Genomic DNA, 14247 nt, shown 5'->3' on the forward strand with positions numbered 1-14247 from the left:
GTTGGACAAACATACTCATGTTACCTCAGGTAACATGAGTATGTTACCTGAGGTAACATACTCACACACACACACACACACACACTGCGTTTTACACCCATAAAGTCTTGTAAATAACTGAACACATGACGTATCGTGTTCAGATGAATTAAAAACTACTTCATTAATCCCCAAAGGGAAATATTGTAGTATATAATAATAATAACTAGAGGAGGTCTTGTTCCGGAGGCTGATGACTGCTGGCAGGAATGATCTTCTGTATCTTTCAGTCTTACATGGGACCTGAAGAAGCCTCTCACTGAACACACTTTGTTGTTTCATCACTGTGTTGTGGAGAGGGTGTGAAGAATCCTCCATCATCTTCATCAGCTTGTGCAGCATTCTTCTTTGGACAATCAGCTCCAGCGGCTCCAGAGTTACTCCAAGCACAGAAGCAGCTTTCTGGATCAGTTTGTTGATTCTCTTCAAGTCTCTGGTTCTGATGCTACTACCCCAGCAGATGCTGCAAAGCTGACTGCACTCTCCACAACAGACTTATAGAAGATATGCAACATCTTGGTGCAGACGTTAAACCATCTCAGCTTCCTTAAGAAGTACAGTCTGCTCTGACCTTTCTTGTAGATGTAGTCAGTGTTGCATTTCCAGTCCAGTTTGTTGTCCAGCTGAACTCCAAGATACTTGTATTCCTCCACCACCTCCACCTCCTCTCCCAGGATGGAAACAGTGCTTTGTTTATTCTTCTTCCTCCTGAAGTCAACAATCATCTCTTTTGTTTTGCTGCTATTTAATATGAGATGATTGTCACCGCACCATTTAACAAACTGACTGACCAGTTCTCTGTACTCTGCTTCTTGTCCATCCCTGATACACCCCACAACTGCAGAGTCATCAGAGTATTTCTGCAGATGACAGGACTCAGAGTTGTACTGGAAGTCTGAGGTGTACAGAGTGAAGAGGAATGGCCAGAGTACAGTTCCTTGTGGTGCACCAGTGCTGCTGACCTCCATCTCAGACACACAACCTTTCAGTCTCACAAACTGGGGTCTGTTTGTGAGGTAGTCATAGATCCAGGTGGTTGTGGAGGTATCCACCTGGAATTTATGGAGCTTCTCACATAACAAAGCAGGCTGAATGGTATTAAAAGCACTGAGAAATGAAAGAACATGACCCTCAGAGTGCTGCCTGAATGGTCCAGATGAGAGTGTGCTCTCTGGAGCAGGTATATGATGGCATCTTCAACCCCAAGTCCATTACGATATGCAAACTGGAATGGGCCCTGAAAGGTGTTTACTTGCTTGTTGAGGTGAGCCAGTAAGAGTCTCTCCAGGACTTTCATGATGTGAGATGTCAGGCCAACTGGTCTGTAGGGGGTGAACTGAACCTGTTGAAGAATATGTTCAGCTCATTAGCTCTGTCCAGACCTCCATCAGGCTGGTCCCCCTTTAACTTGAAGCCGGTGATCTTCTTCATTCCAGACCACACATCCCTCAGGTTATTCTGCTGGAGCTGACTTTCTAACTTCTTCCTGTAGTCCTCCTTGCACTTCTTAGTTTGGGTTTTAAGTTGTTTTTGTGTTGCCCTCAATAACTCCCTGTCTCCATCCCTGAAGGCTTTCTTTTTGATGTTCAGCAGCTTTTTCAGGTCACTGGTGATCCAGGGTTTGTTATTGGGGAAGCACCTCACTGTTCTTGTTGGGACAATGCTGTCCACACAGAAGTTTATGTAATCTGTCACACACTCAGTCATGGCGTTGATGTCGTCTCCATGAGGTTCACAGAGGACGTTCCAGTCTGTAGCTTCAAAGCCTCCTCTAAGAGCATCTTCAGCTTCAGCAGACCAGATTTTGATAGTCTTTGTGATGACTGGTTGCTGCTGAACGATGGGCTTGTAGGTGGAGGTGAGAAGAACCAGATTATGGTCAGATCTTCCTAAAGGAGGCAGGGCAGAACAACTGTATCCATTATTCATGTTTGCATAAAATAAGTCCAACATCTTATTTTCTCTGGTGGAGCAGCTGACAAACTGCTGGAATGTTGGTAGAGTTGCAGAGAGGGAGACGTTGTTGAAGTCTCCGGAGATCACCATGAATGAGTTTGGATGCTGTGTTTGTAGCCGAGCAACGACGGAGCTGATGACGTCACAGGCTGTGTCTGGTGCAGTACCAGGTATTATATAAACCCCTACCAGAATAACACAGGTAAACTCTCTGGGTAAATAATATGGACGGAAGCACACAGCTAACAGTTCCATGTCCCTTGTGCATATCTTCTCCTTGACAGTAACATGTCCAGGATGACACCAACGCTGGTTAACCAGCACTGCAATTCCACCACCCTTTAGCTTTCCGCTGTGTTGTCTACTGCGGTCTGCACGGACCGTTTTAAAGCCCGGTACAGACACATTACAGTCAGGGATGTGTTCATGCAGCCATGTCTCGGTGAAGCACATAATACTGCACTCTCTGTATTCTTTCTGAGACCTAGTTAGCATCTCCAGCTCGTCTGTTTTGTTAGCTAGCGATCTCACATTACCCATGAGGACGGTCGGGAGAAATGATTTAAATCTCCATCACTTTCTCCTCTGTCTGACTCCCGCTCTGCATCCTCTTCTCTTTCTTTTCAACTCCAACGGGATTTGATGTGTTGTTTCGCTGATAATCCTGATTTGGGAGAAGTTAATCAGTTGATCCCGATTGTAAACAAGTCTTTCGTTGCCATGGAGACTCATCATAACAAGTCTTGAAAGAGCCAAAAATATGCAGAAAATCTTCCTTACAGCACACCCTCCGAACCGGCATGGAATCCTCAGAAAAAAAGACCTAATTTGAGGTAATATCTATGTGAGAAGAGTTTGTACTTTTAAAAAAACAAGATAGCAAGTCAGAGCTGCTACAATCTGCTGCCATCAGACGGCGCAATCTAGAATGGAAATTAAGATGGAGGACTTTTTCCTCTCAGAATGAGAACGAGGATACGTTGTGAATTCACGTGGCGCTCTATCCGGCTTTAATGGCCGACAGAGTGCCGCTCGTATAGGACGACTGATGGGAGCCATCATGTCCGTCACAAACCGCTGCACGCTGATGTCAAACATTAGATGTGACAGCCGACGCTTTATGGCTCACTTTGCCTTCGCTTTCTTCTCCTCCTCAGGCGAGTTTTGAACTCCCGGGACGCGACTGAAGGTCACAGACTGGCGGTCGTGAGAACGGGGGAGCGGCGGCGTTCTCACCGCACACATCATAAAGTCGGCATAATGCCGGTTTTACAGACTCCGTCTTTTCATCCTGTAATCCTCGCATCACGCAGGGCCGGTTCCGTTCAGGAGTTCATGCGGCCCGTTTTTGTCTCTTCCCAGGAAAGCTGAGATGGAGCTGAAGAGGAAGCAGGAAGAGGAGGAGAGGAAGAAGAGGGAGGAAGAGGAGCGGCGTCTGCAGGTGAGGAAGCAGCTTCTCCGGGTTCTGGTTCTTCCAGATGTTTGCAGGTCAGGTCGGTCCTCTGATCGGACAAGGTCGTCTTCCAGTGGTTCCAGCTGCAGGTCCTGAACCGGATCAGCAGGAATCCTTCGACCCGACAGAACCTCCGTGTTTCAGGGAGGAACCGTGTCTGCCGGTCCGGATGGCGTTCCTGCCGGATCAGACGTTAGGAATGCTGCCTCGCAGACGCATGGCCGGATCAATGTTTGGTCCTGAGCCGGTTCCGGTCCTGAGCCGGGTCCAGTCCACACCCAGGTCCGGTCCTGAGCCAGGTCCAGTCCTGAGCCGGGTCCGGTCCTGAGCCGGGTCCGGTCCACACCCAGGTCCGGTCCTGAGCCGGGTCCGGTCCACACCCAGGTCCGGTCCTGAGCCGGGTCCGGTCCACACCCAGGTCCAGTCCTGAGCCGGGTCCGGTCCACACCCAGGTCCAGTCCTGAGCCGGGTCCGGTCCACACCCAGGTCCAGTCCTGAGCCGGGTCCGGTCCACACCCAGGTCCGGTCCTGAGCCGGGTCCAGTCCTGAGCCGGGTCCGGTCCTGAGCCGGGTCCGGTCCACACCCAGGTCCGGTCCTGAGCCGGGTCCGGTCCACACCCAGGTCCAGTCCTGAGCCGGGTCCGGTCCACACCCAGGTCCTGTCCTGAGCCGGGTCCGGTCCACACCCAGGTCCAGTCCTGAGCTGGTTCCGGTCCACACCCAGGTCCAGGAATGAGCCGGGTCCGATCCACACCCAGGTCCAGGAATGAGCCGGGTCCGATCCACACCCAGGTCCAGTCCTGAGCCGGGTCCGATCCACACCCAGGTCCAGTCCTGAGCCGGGTCCCGTCCTGAGCCAGGTCCGGTCCACACCCAGGTCCTGTCCTGAGCTGGTTCCGGTCCACACCCAGGTCCTGTCCTGAGCCGGGTCCGGTCCACACCCAGGTCCTGTCCTGAGCTGGTTCCGGTCCACACCCAGGTCCAGTCCTGAGCCGGGTCCCGTCCTGAGCCGGGTCCGGTCCACACCCAGGTCCCGGAATGAGCCGGGTCCGATCCACACCCAGGTCCAGTCCTGAGCCGGGTCCCGTCCTGAGCCAGGTCCGGTCCACACCCAGGTCCTGTCCTGAGCCGGGTCCGGTCCACACCCAGGTCCTGTCCTGAGCTGGTTCCGGTCCACACCCAGGTCCTGTCCTGAGCCGGGTCCCGTCCTGAGCCGGGTCCGGTCCACACCCAGGTCCTGTCCTGAGCCGGGTCCGGTCCACACCCAGGTCCTGTCCTGAGCTGGTTCCGGTCCACACCCAGGTCCTGTCCTGAGCCGGGTCCCGTCCTGAGCCGGGTCCGGGCCACACCCAGGTCCAGGAATGAGCCGGGTCCGGTCCACACCCAGGTCCAGTCCTGAGCCGGGTCAGTTTCCACGTTCACACTGCTTGACCTGGTCTTGTCCAGAACCAGATTGAGCTGCAGAGGGTTCTGTTCGCATCACGTCGCCAAGCGGTCCACTGTGGTTCCGTACTCTTCCTCCTCCTTATCAGCGGCGCCGGTCCACGTTCTTTCATTTCTACTGGTTCTGGTTTTCCTGAACTGGATCGTCTGGACGACCGATATCCTTTCAGCTTGGTCCCTCTGTTGCCGTGGCAACTGGTGCAGGTTTAAGCTGTTGTCGAGGGACCGGTTTCTAAACGACCTCCGGCTGTCGGCTCAGCATGGCGTCCTGTAATTCACACCGCCTAAAGCCCCCATGTTTGTTTTCCGCCGTGGTGACCTCATCCCTTCCTGTTGGAGACGCGGCATCGCCGCTACTTCAGACTGACGTTAGCCCCTTCATGGGCTGCAGTGGACCTCCGGAACAAAAACCGCTAAAAGGAGGTGCTGGTCTAGTCTGGTCTGACCCCGGTCTGGTTTAATCTGGTCTGACCCAGTCTGACCCAGTCCGGTCCGGTCTGACCCGGTCCGGTCTAGTTTTATCTGGTCTGACCCGGTCCGATGTAGTTTTATCTGGTCTGACCCGGTCCGATGTAGTTTTATCTGGTCTGACCCGGTCCAGTCTAGTTTTATCTGGTCTGACCCGGTCCGATGTAGTTTTATCTGGTCTGACCCGGTCCGATGTAGTTTTATCTGGTCTGACCCGGTCCGATGTAGTTTTATCTGGTCTGACCCGGTCCAGTCTAGTTTTATCTGGTCTGACCCGGTCCGATGTAGTTTTATCTGGTCTGACCCGGTCCAGTCTAGTTTTATCTGGTCTGACCCGGTCCAGTCTAGTTTTATCTGGTCTGACCCGGTCCAGTCTAGTTTTATCTGGTCTGACCCGGTCCAGTCTAGTTTTATCTGGTCTGACCCGGTCCGATGTAGTTTTATCTGGTCTGACCCGGTCCGATGTAGTTTTATCTGGTCTGACCCGGTCCAGTCTAGTTTTATCTGGTCTGACCCGGTCCGATGTAGTTTTATCTGGTCTGACCCGGTCCAGTCTAGTTTTATCTGGTCTGACCCGGTCCAGTCTAGTTTTATCTGGTCTGATCCGGTCCGATGTAGTTTTATCTGGTCTGACCCGGTCCGATGTAGTTTTATCTGGTCTGACCCGGTCCAGTCTAGTTTTATCTGGTCTGACCCGGTCCGATGTAGTTTTATCTGGTCTGACCCGGTCCAGTCTAGTTTTATCTGGTCTGACCCGGTCCGATGTAGTTTTATCTGGTCTGACCCGGTCCGATGTAGTTTTATCTGGTCTGACCCGGTCCGATGTAGTTTTATCTGGTCTGACCCGGTCCGATGTAGTTTTATCTGGTCTGACCCGGTCCAGTCTAGTTTTATCTGGTCTGACCCGGTCCGATGTAGTTTTATATGGTCTGACCCGGTCCGATGTAGTTTTATATGGTCTGACCCGGTCCGATGTAGTTTTATCTGGTCTGACCCGGTCCGATGTAGTTTTATCTGGTCTGACCCGGTCCGATGTAGTTTTATCTGGTCTGACCCGGTCCAGGCTAGTTTTATCTGGTCTGACCCGGTCCGATGTAGTTTTATCTGGTCTGACCCGGTCCAGTCTAGTTTTATCTGGTCTGACCCGGTCCGATGTAGTTTTATATGGTCTGACCCGGTCCGGTCTAGTTTTATCTGGTCTGACCCGGTCCGATGTAGTTTTATCTGGTCTGACCCGGTCCAGTCTAGTTTCATCTGGTCTGACCCGGTCCGGTCTAGTTTTATCTGGTCTGACCCGGTCCGATGTAGTTTTATCTGGTCTGACCCGGTCCGATGTAGTTTTGTCTGGTCTGACCCGGTCCAGTCTAGTTTTATCTGGTCTGACCCGGTCCGATGTAGTTTTATCTGGTCTGACCCGGTCCGATGTAGTTTTATCTGGTCTGACCCGGTCCAGTCTAGTTTTATCTGGTCTGACCCGGTCCGGTCTAGTTTTATCTGGTCTGACCCGGTCCGATGTAGTTTTATCTGGTCTGACCCGGTCCGATGTAGTTTTATCTGGTCTGACCCGGTCCAGTCTAGTTTTATCTGGTCTGACCCGGTCCAGTCTAGTTTTATCTGGTCTGACCCAGTCCAGTCTAGTTTTATCTGGTCTGACCCGGTCCGATGTAGTTTTGTCTGGTCTGACCCGGTCCAGTCTAGTTTTATCTGGTCTGACCCGGTCCGATGTAGTTTTGTCTGGTCTGACCCGGTCCGATGTAGTTTTATCTGGTCTGACCCGGTCCGGGCTAGTTTTATCTGGTCTGACCCGGTCCGATGTAGTTTTATCTGGTCTGACCCGGTCCAGTCTAGTTTTATCTGGTCTGACCCGGTCCAGTCTAGTTTTATCTGGTCTGACCCGGTCCGATGTAGTTTTATCTGGTCTGACCCGGTCCAGTCTAGTTTTATCTGGTCTGACCCGGTCCGATGTAGTTTTATCTGGTCTGACCCGGTCCAGTCTTGTTTTATCTGGTCTGACCCGGTCCAGTCTTGTTTTATCTGGTCTGATCCGGTCCGATGTAGTTTTATCTGGTCTGACCCGGTCCAGTCTAGTTTTATCTGGTCTGACCCGGTCCGATGTAGTTTTATCTGGTCTGACCCGGTCCGATGTAGTTTTATCTGGTCTGACCCGGTCCAGTCTAGTTTTATCTGGTCTGACCCGGTCCGATGTAGTTTTATCTGGTCTGACCCGGTCCGGTCTAGTTTTATCTGGTCTGACCCGGTCCAGTCTAGTTTTATCTGGTCTGACCCGGTCCAGTCTAGTTTTATCTGGTCTGACCCGGTCCGGTGTAGTTTTATCTGGTCTGACCCGGTCCGATGTAGTTTTATCTGGTCTGACCCGGTCCAGTCTAGTTTCATCTGGTCTGACCCGGTCCGATCTAGTTTCATCTGGTCTGACCCGGTCCGATGTAGTTTTATATGGTCTGACCCGGTCCGATGTAGTTTTATCTGGTCTGACCCGGTCCGATGTAGTTTTATCTGGTCTGACCCGGTCCAGTCTAGTTTCATCTGGTCTGACCCGGTCCAGTCTAGTTTTATCTGGTCTGACCCGGTCCGATGTAGTTTTATCTGGTCTGACCCGGTCCGGGCTAGTTTTATCTGGTCTGACCCGGTCCGATGTAGTTTTATCTGGTCTGACCCGGTCCGATGTAGTTTTATCTGGTCTGACCCGGTCCAGTCTAGTTTTATCCGGTCTGACCCGGTCCGATGTAGTTTTATCTGGTCTGACCCGGTCCGATGTAGTTTTATCTGGTCTGACCCGGTCCGATGTAGTTTTATCTGGTCTGACCCGGTCCGATGTAGTTTTATCTGGTCTGACCCGGTCCAGTCTAGTTTTATCTGGTCTGACCCGGTCCGATGTAGTTTTATCTGGTCTGACCCGGTCCGATGTAGTTTTATCTGGTCTGACCCGGTCCGATGTAGTTTTATCTGGTCTGACCCGGTCCGGGCTAGTTTTATCTGGTCTGACCCGGTCCGATGTAGTTTTATCTGGTCTGACCCGGTCCGGGCTAGTTTTATCTGGTCTGACCCGGTCCGATGTAGTTTTATCTGGTCTGACCCGGTCCAGTCTAGTTTTATCTGGTCTGACCCGGTCCGATGTAGTTTTATCTGGTCTGACCCGGTCCAGTCTAGTTTTATCTGGTCTGACCCGGTCCAGTCTAGTTTTATCTGGTCTGACCCGGTCCGGTCTAGTTTTATCTGGTCTGACCCGGTCCAGTCTAGTTTTATCTGGTCTGACCCGGTCCAGTCTAGTTTTATCTGGTCTGACCCGGTCCGATGTAGTTTTATCTGGTCTGACCCGGTCCAGTCTTGTTTTATCTGGTCTGACCCGGTCCAGTCTTGTTTTATCTGGTCTGACCCGGTCCAGTCTAGTTTTATCTGGTCTGACCCGGTCCGATGTAGTTTTATCTGGTCTGACCCGGTCCAGTCTAGTTTTATCTGGTCTGACCCGGTCCGATGTAGTTTTATCTGGTCTGACCCGGTCCGATGTAGTTTTATCTGGTCTGACCCGGTCCAGTCTAGTTTTATCTGGTCTGACCCGGTCCGATGTAGTTTTATCTGGTCTGACCCGGTCCGGTCTAGTTTTATCTGGTCTGACCCGGTCCAGTCTAGTTTTATCTGGTCTGACCCGGTCCAGTCTAGTTTTATCTGGTCTGACCCGGTCCGGTGTAGTTTTATCTGGTCTGACCCGGTCCGATGTAGTTTTATCTGGTCTCACCCGGTCCGATATAGTTTTATCTGGTCTGACCCGGTCCAGTCTAGTTTTATCTGGTCTGACCCGGTCCAGTCTAGTTTTATCTGGTCTGACCCGGTCCGGGCTAGTTTTATCTGGTCTGACCCGGTCCAGTCTAGTTTTATCTGGTCTGACCCGGTCCGATGTAGTTTTATCTGGTCTGACCCGGTCCAGTCTAGTTTAATCTGGTCTGACCCGGTCCAGTCTAGTTTTATCTGGTCTGACCCGGTCCGATGTAGTTTTATCTGGTCTGACCCGGTCCAGTCTAGTTTTATCTGGTCTGACCCGGTCCGATGTAGTTTTATCTGGTCTGACCCGGTCCGGGCTAGTTTTATCTGGTCTGACCCGGTCCGATGTAGTTTTATCTGGTCTGACCCGGTCCGATGTAGTTTTATCTGGTCTGACCCGGTCCGGGCTAGTTTTATCTGGTCTGACCCGGTCCAGTCTAGTTTTATCCGGTCTGACCCGGTCCGATGTAGTTTTATCTGGTCTGACCCGGTCCAGTCTAGTTTTATCTGGTCTGACCCGGTCCGATGTAGGTTTATCTGGTCTGACCCGGTCCGATGTAGTTTTATCTGGTCTGACCCGGTCCGATGTAGTTTTATCTGGTCTGACCCGGTCCGGGCTAGTTTTATCTGGTCTGACCCGGTCCGATGTAGTTTTATCTGGTCTGACCCGGTCCGGGCTAGTTTTATCTGGTCTGACCCGGTCCAATCTAGTTTTATCTGGTCTGACCCGGTCCGATGTAGTTTTATCTGGTCTGACCCGGTCCAGTCTAGTTTTATCTGGTCTGACCCGGTCCGATGTAGTTTTATCTGGTCTGACCCGGTCCGGGCTAGTTTTATCTGGTCTGACCCGGTCCAATCTAGTTTTATCTGGTCTGACCCGGTCCGATGTAGTTTTATCTGGTCTGACCCGGTCCAGTCTAGTTTTATCTGGTCTGACCCGGTCCGATGTAGTTTTATCTGGTCTGACCTGGTCCGATGTAGTTTTATCTGGTCTGACCCGGTCCGATGTAGTTTTATCTGGTCTGACCCGGTCCGGGCTAGTTTTATCTGGTCTGACCCGGTCCGATGTAGTTTTATCTGGTCTGACCCGGTCCGATGTAGTTTTATCTGGTCTGACCCGGTCCGATGTAGTTTTATCTGGTCTGACCCGATCCGGTCTAGTTTTATCTGGTCTGACCCGGTCCGATGTAGTTTTATCTGGTCTGACCCGGTCCGGGCTAGTTTTATCTGGTCTGACCCGGTCCGATGTAGTTTTATCTGGTCTGACCCGGTCCGGTCTAGTTTTATCTGGTCTGACCCGGTCCGGTCTAGTTTTATCTGGTCTGACCCGGTCCGATGTAGTTTTATCTGGTCTGACCCGGTCCGATGTAGTTTTATCTGGTCTGACCCGGTCCAGTCTAGTTTTATCTGGCCTGACCCGGTCCAGTCTAGTTTTATCTGGTCTGACCCCGTCCGGTCTAGTTTTATCTGGCCTGACCCGGTCCAGTCTAGTTTTATCTGGTCTGACCCCGTCCGGTCTAGTTTTATCTGGTCTGACCCGGTCCGATGTAGTTTTATCTGGTCTGACCCGGTCCGATGTAGTTTTATCTGGTCTGACCCGGTCCGGTCTAGTTTTATCTGGTCTGACCCCGTCCGATGTAGTTTTATCTGGTCTGACCCGGTCCGATGTAGTTTTATCTGGTCTGACCCGGTCCAGTCTAGTTTTATCTGGTCTGACCCGGTCCGGTCTAGTTTTATCTGGTCTGACCCGGTCCAGTCTAGTTTTATCTGGTCTGACCCGGTCCGATGTAGTTTTATCTGGTCTGACCCGGTCCAGTCTAGTTTTATCTGGTCTGACCCGGTCCAGGCTAGTTTTATCTGGTCTGACCCGGTCCGATGTAGTTTTATCTGGTCTGACCCGGTCCAGTCTAGTTTTATCTGGTCTGACCCGGTCCAGGCTAGTTTTATCTGGTCTGACCCGGTCCGATGTAGTTTTATCTGGTCTTACCCGGTCCGATGTTGTTTTATCTGGTCTGACCCGGTCCAGTCTAGTTTCATCTGGTCTGACCCGGTCCGATGTAGTTTTATCTGGTCTGACCCGGTCCAGTCTAGTTTTATCTGGTCTGACCCGGTCCAGTCTAGTTTTATCTGGTCTGACCCGGTCCGATGTAGTTTTATCTGGTCTGACCCGGTCCAGTCTAGTTTTATCTGGTCTGACCCGGTCCAGTCTAGTTTTATCTGGTCTGACCCGGTCCGATGTAGTTTTATCTGGTCTGACCCGGTCCAGTCTAGTTTTATCTGGTCTGACCCGGTCCGATGTAGTTTTATCTGGTCTGACCCGGTCCGATGTAGTTTTATCTGGTCTGACCCGGTCCGATGTAGTTTTATCTGGTCTGACCCGGTCCGGTCTAGTTTTATCTGGTCTGACCCGGTCCAGTCTAGTTTTATCTGGTCTGACCCGGTCCAGTCTAGTTTTATCTGGTCTGACCCGGTCCAGTCTAGTTTTATCTGGTCTGACCCGGTCCGATGTAGTTTTATCTGGTCTGACCCGGTCCAGTCTAGTTTTATCTGGTCTGACCCGGTCCAGTCTAGTTTTATCTGGTCTGACCCGGTCCAGTCTAGTTTTATCTGGTCTGACCCGGTCCAGTCTAGTTTTATCTGGTCTGACCCGGTCCGATGTAGTTTTATCTGGTCTGACCCGGTCCGATGTAGTTTTATCTGGTCTGACCCGGTCCGATGTAGTTTTATCTGGTCTGACCCGGTCCGATATAGTTTTATCTGGTCTGACCCGATCCGGTCTAGTTTTATCTGGTCTGACCCGATCCGGTCTAGTTTTATCTGGCCTGACCCGGTCCGATGTAGTTTTATCTGGTCTGACCCGGTCCGATGTAGTTTTATCTGGTCTGACCCGATCCGGTCTAGTTTTATCTGGTCTGACCCGATCCGGTCTAGTTTTATCTGGTCTGACCCGGTCCGGTCTAGTTTTATCTGGTCTGACCCGGTCCGATGTAGTTTTATCTGGTCTGACCCGGTCCGGGCTAGTTTTATCTGGTCTGACCCGGTCCGATGTAGTTTTATCTGGTCTGACCCGGTCCGGTCTAGTTTTATCAGGTCTGACCCGGTCCGGTCTAGTTTTATCTGGTCTGACCCGGTCCAATGTAGTTTTATCTGGTCTGACCCGATCCGGTCTAGTTTTATCAGGTCTGACCCGGTCCGGTGTAGTTTTATCTGGTCTGACCCGGTCCGGTCTAGTTTTATCAGGTCTGACCCGGTCCAGTCTAGTTTTATCTGGTCTGACCCGGTCCGATATAGTTTTGTCTGGTCTGACCCGGTCCGATGTAGTTTTATCTGGTCTGACCCGGTCCAGTCTAGTTTTATCAGGTCTGACCCGGTCCGGTGTAGTTTTATCTGGTCTGACCCGGTCCAGTCTAGTTTTATCTGGTCTGACCAGGTCCAGTCTAGTTTTATCTGGTCTGACCCGGTCCGATGTAGTTTTATCTGGTCTGACCCGGTCCGATGTAGTTTTATCTGGTCTGACCCGGTCCGGTCTAGTTTTATCTGGTCTGACCCGGTCCGGTCTAGTTTTATCTGGTCTGACCCGGTCCGATGTAGTTTTATCTGGTCTGACCCGGTCCAGTCTAGTTTTATCTGGTCTGACCCGGTCCAGTCTAGTTTTATCTGGTCTGACCCGGTCCGATGTAGTTTTATCTGGTCTGACCCGGTCCGGTCTAGTTTTATCTGGTCTGACCCGGTCCGATGTAGTTTTATCTGGTCTGACCCGGTCCGGTCTAGTTTTATCTGGTCTGACCCGGTCCGGTCTAGTTTTCTCTGGTCTGACCCGGTCCAATGTAGTTTTATCTGGTCTGACCCAATCCGGTCTAGTTTTATCAGGTCTGACCCGGTCCGGTGTAGTTTTATCTGGTCTGACCCGGTCCGGTCTAGTTTTATCAGGTCTGACCCGGTCCAGTCTAGTTTTATCAGGTCTGACCCGGTCCGGTGTAGTTTTATCTGGTCTGACCCGGTCCAGTCTAGTTTTATCTGGTCTGACCCGGTCCAGTCTAGTTTTATCTGGTCTGACCCGGTCCGATATAGTTTTGTCTGGTCTGACCCGGTCCGATGTAGTTTTATCTGGTCTGACCCGGTCCGATGTAGTTTTATCTGGTCTGACCCGGTCCAGTCTAGTTTTATCAGGTCTGACCCGGTCCAGTCTAGTTTTATCTGGTCTGACCCGGTCCGGTGTAGTTTTATCTGGTCTGACCCGGTCCAGTCTAGTTTTATCTGGTCTGACCAGGTCCAGTCTAGTTTTATCTGGTCTGACCCGGTCCGATGTAGTTTTATCTGGTCTGACCCGGTCCGATGTAGTTTTATCTGGTCTGACCCGGTCCGGTCTAGTTTTATCTGGTCTGACCCGGTCCGGTCTAGTTTTATCTGGTCTGACCCGGTCCGGTCTAGTTTTATCTGGTCTGACCCGGTCCGATGTAGTTTTATCTGGTCTGACCCGGTCCAGTCTAGTTTTATCTGGTCTGACCCGGTCCAGTCTAGTTTTATCTGGTCTGACCCGGTCCGATGTAGTTTTATCTGGTCTGACCCGGTCCGGTCTAGTTTTATCTGGTCTGACCCGGTCCGGTCTAGTTTTATCTGGTCTGACCCGGTCCGGTCTAGTTTTCTCTGGTCTGACCCGGTCCAATGTAGTTTTATCTGGTCTGACCCAATCCGGTCCAGTTTTATCCGGTCTGACCCGGTCCGGTGTAGTTTTATCTGGTCTGACCCGGTCCGGTCTAGTTTTATCTGGTCTGACCTGGTCCGATGTAGTTTTATCTGGTCTGACCCGGTCCGATGTAGTTTTATCTGGTCTGACCCGGTCCAGTCTAGTTTGATCTGGTCTGACCCGGTCCGGTGTAGTTTTATCTGGTCTGACCCGGTCCGATGTAGTTTTATCTGGTCTGACCCGGTCCGGTCTAGTTTTATCTGGTCTGACCCGGTCCGATGTAGTTTTATCTGGTCTGACCCGGTCCGATGTAGTTTTATCTGGTCTGACCCGGTCCAGTCTAGTTTCATCAGGTCTGACCCGGTCCAGTCTAGTTTTATCTGGTCTGACCCGGTCCGATGTAGTTTTATCTGGTCTGACCCGG

General features: G+C 51.6%; 1 protein-coding gene across 2 annotated transcripts in view; it reads left to right on the plus strand.

Annotated features, from left to right (window-relative positions):
* The window catches only part of myo6a (myosin VIa), a 190010-nt gene that overhangs the window by 153699 nt on the left and 22064 nt on the right, over positions 1 to 14247 (plus strand). For both annotated transcript variants that reach the window (XM_079255818.1, XM_079255819.1), the window contains exon 27: positions 3358 to 3436. In XM_079255818.1, coding sequence (XP_079111944.1) covers positions 3358 to 3436 — 79 coding nt within the window. The remainder of the gene's footprint in view (positions 1 to 3357; positions 3437 to 14247) is intronic.

This window comes from Telmatherina bonti (genome assembly GCF_933228915.1).
Source record: "Telmatherina bonti genome assembly, chromosome: 16".
NCBI classification, from domain to species: Eukaryota; Metazoa; Chordata; class Actinopteri; order Atheriniformes; family Telmatherinidae; genus Telmatherina; species Telmatherina bonti.